Source organism: Clarias gariepinus, chromosome 3 (genome assembly GCF_024256425.1).
Source record: "Clarias gariepinus isolate MV-2021 ecotype Netherlands chromosome 3, CGAR_prim_01v2, whole genome shotgun sequence".
Classification (NCBI taxonomy): Eukaryota; Metazoa; Chordata; class Actinopteri; order Siluriformes; family Clariidae; genus Clarias; species Clarias gariepinus.
In genome coordinates this window covers 25027840-25037858 of record NC_071102.1, presented here as the reverse complement: position 1 = coordinate 25037858, position 10019 = coordinate 25027840, and the positions used below count along the sequence as shown (strand labels likewise).

Below are 10019 nucleotides of genomic sequence, written 5' to 3'. Positions count from 1 at the left end.
GGCAAAAGTAAAGGGAAAACTAATAATGTATGCATCTAAATAACTAAATAGATCCATATATAACCAGTATGTAGTTTTTTTATGGGTCTTTTGCACATTGTAAGTTTAAAGATCTCTTTGGAGTAGAATAAGAATATAAGAGTACATTTGATTGTGCAGGAATTATCCTTCAAAGCTAACAAAGATTAAATCAATTATAGGATAGGGGTAAGATATGCTGCAAAACAAGATTAAACCTACTGGTGGTTCTTGTTGTTTTTTTTTCTTTTTGCTAAAGATGCAAAAAAAAAAAAAGTTTTACAAACTAATAAAAAATATTTTGTGCATGCTTTCTTTGAATCACAAGGATGTTAGAAAGGCACAAATATTATGTTAAAATTGTTTTGGTCAAACACTTTATACTACACCTCCCGCAGTTTTGCCACAATAGATAAATCAGCTTGCAATTTGTGACTTTGTGAAGTTTGTGTTAATATTACCACAAGTCACAAATATAATGTTCTGACACACAAAACAGTTTTTTGTTTCAAAGATTTCGAAGATCATATCATGTATAAATAGAAGAAGTTGTTGATGTTGTTGATCCACTTCCTCCAGTTTTATTTTCACTTTAGTAGATGATGAAAATACCTAGTCCATGACTGCAGGGTAAACTGCTACGGCAGTAACAGACAGTAAACATCATAAGCTTAAACATTGTCTAAAATTTGGGTTAAACACATTTAGTTCACTCATGGCATATTCTACTCGACTAAGCCCATCTGATACCTTTGCTTTTCTGAGCACATGGCAGAAAGAAAATTGGTCACTGGCTTTTTAAAATGCGTTGCGATTTGCTATGAAATATGATTGTCCACTGCCATGTTTTGTCAAAAAAGTAGGTTTAAAGCTTCTAAAAGTAGGATATATCATGAATTAAAAAAAAAAAAAATGTTACTTGCAAAGTTGTATTAAATTCCAGCCAGTTTTGCGTGATGCTGTGACATAATCTGGCACATAACTGCTCATAACTTCACTTCCACTTAAACATTTCATTTATGGCGCAGGATTAACTTCAGGCAAAAAACCTTACTGCCAAAGTCTCATTAAATTCTGTCCAGACAGTTTTGTGTGATGCTGTGACAAAATCTGGCTGGACAGATATACATACAGACAGGGAATTTGAGACTGTTTTCAGGTCATCTAGTGTATGAAAAGTAAAGAAAAGTGTCCTAAACAATGTACAGAAAAAACTTTACTTTTATGCTTATAGATAAGGAAATTATGTTGTAATATCTATTTTTGTAGCAATTATGCAGGTGCCATTTTAGCGCATAACACTGGGCTATTAGTTTGGCTATTTTACATGCCTTCACCTTGGACTGCTGCGGATATGTTTGCCCTAAAAACCCGTGTTTTATCTTATAGTGGCGCTTCACATTGCTGCTTTTTTTATAAGTTTAACGTTTTTGGAACGTATGGAACAAACTGGTTTTAAACTTCCCGCAGGAAGAATAAACGAACATCGATCGGTCCATACATCTTTGAAGGTTCAGTTTTCATAGTCAACTTTCCTTATTTTTGGAGTAAGCCATGCTGTATCATGCTTTTGTTTCTGTTCCTTGAGGATTTTGGTGGATTAAAGGTACATTACCGTCGTTTCTACTAAACATTTTGATTTTATTTGTGGTACAGGTTTAACTACAGCCAAATACCTACAGTAAGTACTGCCAATATTTTATTAAATTCTGTGTAGCTAGATTTATGTTGAAACATACAAAAGTATCCATTCCTCCATGCCTTACTAGTTCTAGAAACATACGTAGAAATGCACAGTAGCGAGCATACTACAGTTGTACATAAAAAAAGGCATATACCGCTGATGAATGTGTGTAGTCAAAATAGCTAAAAATAATAAAGACAATAATAATTATCTAAACATCAAGCACAGACATTTCTAATTTTCGGTGTTATTCCATGTCCTTGTGATGACAAGAAAAAGTGAAAAGTGAAACCACAGGGATTTGCTCAGATGTGCATAGTGTAGACTTTCCAGCTTGAATACAACCACATTTTCAGCACCTACCATCAAGGCAAGCACACACCCATTTCTTTTAAACCACAGTTGCCAGGCAAGTGCTGTCGTCTGCAGGCGGGGAGGGATGAGTATAAAGCCATCTAACCATTGGACCTACAGGTAATATCACCTCATGCTAGATATAGATACTCACTTAAGGGGAGTCAGACCGTATGTGCTTGAACATGCATGGTAACTGGCTGATGATTTTCTTCAGTGCTCTGCTGAAATGCTGCCAAGGAGTTCAGAATGGTATAACTGAACTGTCAGATGGTACCCTGGCCTTTTCACTCCAGGAAGTTCAGTCCAATAGGTCTTTAAATGAAGCACGCAACAGCTGGAGGCATGGAGAAAGCACAGTGCAAATAGGTATGTACTGTAACAAGCAGGATAAATGCATGTCTTTATTCAAAGTGATAAGTATATTCAATCTTGAAATAGACTTGCTATTCGCAAAAGAAAAAAGTGCTAATGTTAAACATTTATTTGCACATTATTTGCCAAATTATCAGCCAGTTAACAAAAAAATGAAAAAGGTGAGATTTGTACAAATGTCTAAAAATAGGAGAAATAATATACTTAGTACAGTATATATTAAACTTAAACTTTGAATTAAAAAATAAATTGAACTTAACTATCACTAAAATTTTATTTTGTGCAGCAGATGTTGCAGACGAAAGGGCATTTTGTTGCACTTATGATATCCTAAAGTAAAAATATCTGAAATAATAGCAAATTTTCTAATTTTTTTTTGTCTAAAGGATATATAAATGCATTCATGCTGTTAAATATGCTTTGACTCAATTACAGCATTATAATTTTTTTTGTTCCTTTGGCAGATTGTTTTGACTATAAAGAAGTTCCATAATTTATTGCAAAGCTTTAAAGTTACTGTACAGTAGTGAAAAAAAGTACTTAATAAATATACAAAGATATAAGACAAATACTAAATTGATGGGCAAATAATTAATTATTGGTGTTTACATTGTTGTATGAATGTCATAAACAATATAAAAGGCATTATAAATAAATGGGAATATAATCTCTATATAATATAATCTTTACCAATATTCATCTTGATTTTATAGGCAGGTTACACATACATTAAGATCTTATTGCCTAGACAAGCTACAGTAGAGCAGAACAAACTTCTCTTAACCAGTCTCATTCATTCTCTATACAAACACAATTATTGTCTATTTAAAAGAACTGAATATTTACATAATCTCTTTGCATTTATAAAATGAAAAAATTTTACAAACCTTTAACCTAGCCTACATTACAGACATATACAAATAACTCCGGGGAATTTTATCAGTTTATTCTATCAAATCAGTGTTAACCTACATGACTCTTACTCCGTGTAGTAAATGGCGCTCTATACTATTCTGTAGTACATCTGTAGAATACTATGTGTATTCTTTGTACTATTCTGTTCTGTACTTTGATCCAACATTAGCATGTGGGATATTTACCCCCATGGCTTTTGGTTAAAGGTCTGTAAAACTCCTTCAAATGTTGGTTATGGGATGTGCGTGCAACCTTTGGATAGCTGTCTAGAAATAAAGGTAACAAACTATACATTTGCTTGTTACTGGGGTGGTACGGTACCTACTGTAGTACGGTCGGTACAGTATATTTCATTTACAGTATTTTACTTTGAAAACATATAAAGATAATAAAGTTACGAAACATGCACTCTTAATTGTACCACCCCAGTGACAAGGGTTTGGTACCCTTATTTATGAAAGCTTATTTGACTATGATGCTTGCTTGTTCTTCACAGAGCAAAGCCAGCTGGGTTGCAGAGAACTTCGGTCCACTAAGTACATATCAGATGGCCAGTGCACTAGCCTGAAGGCAGTGAAGGAACTGGTGTGTGCTGGGGAGTGTGTACCCACTAACCTGTTACCCAACTGGATTGGAGGAGGATACTGGGCACGGCGGTATGTTTCTGATTGGAGGTGCATGAATGAGCATGTGCACACGCAGCGCGTCAGGCTCTGGTGTCGAGATGGCAGTACACGCATGTACAAGGTCACTGCTGTGACATCGTGCAAATGCAAGCGCTACACGCGACAACACAACAAGTCCGACCTCAAGCCTTGACCCCAGAAGTCGACTTCAAAGAAAGAACAAAGGGCAAATTCTGAGATGTAAAGTGCAGATTTGCTCACTCTCATTTCTTTAACTTTACATCACATTTTGTAAACATTGAATAATACAATGAAATCTGGAACTCGTCGCTGGCTCTGTGGGAGTTCCCTGAACATCCTTCTGTTTGTTTATGACCGCTTGTGTCTTCACATATTCATTTTCTCATATGTTATGCGTTTAGACTGCTCCCAATCCCTTAAGGCCATGCATTTTAACACGGTTCATAAAGTGCCTTTCATGTTCTAGACATCAGAGCTGCATTAGATAGATAACACTGTACAATGAGGTTATTAAATATTTTTCTCTAAAATAACGTGAGAAAGAGCAGCAGACTAGCAGAACCCCAAGGCGACGTTAGAGTAATATGAAATGAAAACACATTTTAATGAGAGTAATTAAGCTTCATGCGTGAAGATATTAAGACTTCAGCTTTGGCACAATATTTTGTATTACTTTCATATTTTTTTTTAAATAAGGGAATGTAAGGATTTGCATCTGTTATTATATATATATTTTTGAAAGATCTGTTGATACACATTTTATATACCTATTTGCTTTGATGCAACAAATCAGGTATCTCTTAAGTTTAATGTGCAATGGGTGGGTGTGAAAAGAGGAATTAGTCAGACTGGAATCTTATGACTCATTGCTATGAGGGGATACCCTCAGCCCAAGGCATATCATCCTCTATTTGTGGTAACATGTTTGTATTTTAGGCCTTTCAATTTTTTTTTCCAATACTGTTTTGCAATTACACAGTACCTCCCCCAGGCCACTGTTTTGAGCAATTCATCAAGAGTTTTCCTTTGACTATAGACAGCAATATGGTGACACTGCACACATACTGTAACGTTTTGGGTAGAGATGAATAATTTCAATAGGAATAAAATGTGAGGAGGAAAATAAAGTCTGGTCTTGCCGCAAGGATTATGATCTACTTGATATTGTGTAAGAAGAACCGCAACCCTACATACGATTTTGTAACGGAGGTTTAAGGGCAGGTGTTGACTTTGTCAAGAAAACATTTGTTCAAATCATTTTGTGTAAAACGCTCTCTGAAATTTGTCTGCAAATGAAATAAATATTCTGTATGATTCATTCTTACAGAGATGGGACTACTTAGTCAGAGGGACAAAATTTGTCATTTGTGGCAAGATGGCACAGGATTTGGCATTACCACCTCACAGCTTCAGGATTATTGACTGTGTGGTGTTTCTCATGTTCTTCCTTGTCCATTTGGATTTCCGCTAGGTACTTCGGTTTACTTTGTGCTCTAAAAAGCATGCACATCTGTCAATTGGCTACTAAAGCAGTGTGTGTGGTGGTCTGTGGTGGACTGACATCCCATAAAGGATATGTTTCTGCACGATTTACAGTGTTTCCAGGATAGGCTCTGTTTCTATTGTGACCCTGACTGGGAAAAACATTTCTTGAAAAACTTTCTGTCGTGATTTCATGCTGCCAACGTAGTCAATGTAGCTCAACATAAGTACATATATTCACTTTCACCTGATGACACATGGAATTACTTTTTTCATTCCGTAGAGTGAAAGTTAAATAAACCTACATAAGAACAGCTTGGTAATACAGTCGTCAATGTCTGTTTCCTTTTAAGACCTCTAGTGTTAGTGCACACTACACCATAACACTAACACCTCTGAAAGTGTGCTGTGGTATCTGGAACCTTGGCGTTAGCAGCAGATCCTTTAAGTTCTGTAAGTGTTCGGTTGCCTTTCTATCATAGCCAATATAAAAAAAATTTCAGCAGTTTGTGCTGCATTAACTTTTCTGCGGGCCTGGACCAAATGAGCTAGGCTTTTAAATGAGCCTTAAAGATCAATTCATTATCAATTCTTTTTGCTGGTGTTTAGGTTATGTTTGGTTCTGGGGTATAATAGTAGAGTATAATAAGTGCTTTTTACAATTAAGTACAATTAAGGCATTATTTGGATTATACAGACAACATTCTGGTATTCCCCTAAACCTGTGATTCTATTCATGAGCTACAAGTACAACATGCCGTAATTTCTAACATGAGTTAACAGCCACACTGTTCTTCTGCTGCTCCCGTTAAGGGGTCGCCACAGCGGACCATCCCATCCGCACACAATTTGGCACAGGTTAAATGCTGGATGCCTTTCCTGACACAACCTTCCCATTTTATCCGTGCTTAGGACTGGCACTGCATCCAATGGCTGGGGTTTGGGCAATGGCTGGGAATCGAACCCAGCTCAGCCACACTCTCGCATGGTATCTTAAACCAACATAGTTTATGATGACCGCATGCATCTCATTTATTTATTTATGAAGGTGAAGCTACTATTTAACATATACACGGAAACTTGCTTTACCACAGTGCTGAAAAATATGAACTTTTAAAATCAATCATCTTTTCCGCATACAGTGACAACATATTAGTCACACAAGTCAACTAAGAAATGCTTTACCTCTTGTATTAAAAGTCATCAGTTCGTTATGTTCCCTAATTCCCTTAAATTCATTGTGTATTTTTCCATTCCAACATGTCACATAACAACCGCAATCAGTTACCTCTCGAAGCTGTAGCTGAAGCCACATACAGAGAGAATTCATTCGTTTCGATTGTAACGCTCTCTGTCATCACAGTAGATCATGCCAGTGCTCCCACAGTCTCTCCATCTTTTCTTTGGCTGAAATGCAAAAAGCTAGAAGGTTAGCTCAGCTTAATTTTAGCAAGTACAAACCTCGGGATTGAGAGTAGGAGTCATACACACTTGGTGGTTGCTGGCAGATGACATATACTTGATAAATGGATATGAGATCATGATATTAAGTATGCTGGAAAACACATGCTTGAAAGAAAAGATATTCTGGTCCTAAAGATCTTAATTTCAGAAAGGTCAAAAATCATGGTACAGAATCATAAAAAGTAATTTTTAATACAAGTTTAATATATTTTTTTATTCCAAACAACTACAGAATCTCAAATTTTACACAAATTACAATCTTTGCTTTTGTATCACATGAACTTGATGTTTCACCTCACCTACTGTACTGTAGATATGGATAGTGAACTCTACTACCACGCAGACCAAATTTAAATCCATCCCATCAACAGGTGTGGGCTAAAAAATGATTTAAGAGTGCACATGTGGTAACAGTCCTCACTGTAATGATGCATAATTAATCACACAATAATCTTCAGCTATTACTCGGCATTAGGCCAGACCAGAATTTGATTCTAGCCAAGTGCAACCATATTTCTAATCTTTCCTTTCACTACCCCAGGACGCTCTGAGCAGCATCGCTCAATCTGGGCAGAAAAAGCCTTATTTTGTGTACAGTAAATGACAAAATAATTTGTATACCAAATTATAGTAAGTTATGCCATTTACAGAATATTATTTAATAACATTCAAGATTCTCATGAGTGAGTCCCCTAATATATGAATTTTCACACAAACAATTACAAAATTATTTTTGCATGTTTTTGAATAACACATTTCTTTTGTAAACACACCTGTATTCCAAACCTGAATAAATTGTTATCCAAACCAAATAAATGTTTATGGTTGAAATTGAAATATGTTGTTAAACAATGAACTGAAATGAAATCCAGTACACCAAAGTAAGGAACATAAACTGGTAAGTTCTTGCTTTGCTGATATGGCAGAAGAAGATTCCCCTGCATGAAAATGCATCTTTCATGTCTAACGGTCACAAACCACAATTGCCCAGTATGTTTAGCATGTAATTGTTTTAAGTAGACATTCCGTTTCCAAACCAGGACAAATTCCAGATGCTTTTTTTCTTTGCTCTGAATCCACAGCACCAATATTGAAACAATAGACAACAATGAAAAGGATGGTAATTTGTCAAACACTAGAATTATCGTCACCAAAGGTAATCAAGGAACAGTATTTTGATTACAAAATAATAACAAAATAATATGCTTGAAAGCAAGAAATCAAATGTGCATTTGCGCTGAAGACCTTTTTTTTTCATATTTTTGTTCGCTTATTTAGAGGACTGGGAGGAGACAGTGGGGGTTCTTTTTGTTATATTTATTTCTTTGAGTTTCTAGCGCCACTTCTAGTTCCCTCTCCTGTTTGTCTTGGTTATATAATTTATTGTTGTTTATTATTTTTGTTTTCTTAAATGTTGTTAATATTCATGGTTTGGGAGCAATAAATCTTTTGCGGTGCTAATTTGAGTGTCCCTTGTTTCTCTTGCTGTGGCAAAGAGAAAAGCTTTTTACTTACTTTTTTCTTACTAAGCTTTTTCCCTTGGTCATGTCAATGTTACTCCTTTTTAAATTCCTAGACAAAATTTCCATCAAAGGTCGTAACAATCGGGATGATATATTCTATTCTTCCTTAACTCCAAAACTTGGAAATGAGAAACAGAATGAAACGCTCCTTTGCTAAGTTCTGAATATCCTACTCTATCTAACCTATAAATCTTCTAGACAGCCATTTGAAACAGTGTTATGTGTCAATGATTTTAGTTTTAATTAAATGCATGTGTGAGTATGCCAGAGTTAATATACCATTTTGTAGCAAAACTGTAGGACTACAATGTAAAGCAAATTTAAGTATGTGCCTCCAAGACATTTAATTAATTATCTGACTCTAAAATATAACCTTCTGACTCGCAAGCTGATATGATGCACTAAATAGCCAACGGCTGATTAAATTATGCTTAGCCTCATACCATTGCCATTGGCACAAGTTTGAACAAGGAAAAACACACAAAACCTTTTCAATAACAAAGATAAGAAATGAAAAAAAATAATAATAATAATAAAAGTTGAGTTTACAATACATTAACAGCATCCTCCTCTACCAGTTACAGTTTCACTCCAGTAGTTGTGGACAGCACTTTATCATAGCACAGGTATGTACTGTATAATGTTCTTTTGTCCCGTCTTGGCATCAACATTTTCCAAACGTCCATTGAATGCATTTACTTCACTCATGGCAGCTCCTGTAGTGTACAACTAGTACGTAGGTACTGTAGCTTCAGTTAACTGCACATTATTACATTTTGCAAATGCCGCATAAAAAGAGAGACAATAAAAAAAAGTTTAAAAAAAAAACACTTTACAGGAAATTAATGCACAACAGTGTGACATTTTTTTTATTTCCTATAACAGCACATTCAAGTGTTTTAATCCTTTTGTATTACAGAATACTGATTACACAATTATAAATAACATCTATGAGACGAGTTAGTCCCTGTTATCGCTTATTTTATAGCAAGTATAAAATGATTTTCCCCCACCAGCCTCTACATATCGATGTTAATAAGAAATAAAAATCAGCTCATAACACTGAGAAACCAAAAAACACCAAGTCTGATGTGTTAAAAACTTTCCTGTAGAGAAAAACTTTTAAAAAAATAAAAGTTTTAAGTTTTAAAGAAGAAAGCAAAGTAACAGAGTCTAAATTTGTCAAAGACAAGCATCATCCTGCATACCCCAGCATTTCGAGCTTAAATCTTGCAATATAAAATGAAAAAAAAAATTATATTAAACAATAAATTAAAAATTATTATTTTGTAAGATGGATAGTTAGTGTAAACTTAAAACAGAAATTCTTACATAATTTAATGAAATCTAACATTACAAATGAAACAAAATAAGAAATAAATGCTGCACAAATATATATGGGATTCGTTGCTCAGTGGTAGGTTTCTTGCTTGCCACTGTGGAAGGTCTGGGTTCAGTTCTTACCCAAACCCTACACAATGGATGCAGTGCTGGTCCCAAGCTCAGATAAAATGGCAGGAAGGGCTTCTGGTGTAAAACCTGTGCCATGTGTGGATT

At 35.2% G+C, this 10019-nt stretch overlaps 1 protein-coding gene across 1 annotated transcript; it reads left to right on the top strand.

Annotated features, from left to right (window-relative positions):
• Positions 1 to 2229: 2229 nt before the first annotated feature.
• On the top strand, positions 2230 to 4165 carry sostdc1b (sclerostin domain containing 1b). The gene is made up of 2 exons (XM_053493390.1): positions 2230 to 2425; positions 3843 to 4165. Exons 1-2 carry the CDS (start codon positions 2230 to 2232, stop codon positions 4163 to 4165), a joined length of 519 nt encoding a protein of 172 aa, XP_053349365.1.
• Positions 4166 to 10019: the final 5854 nt, after the last annotated feature.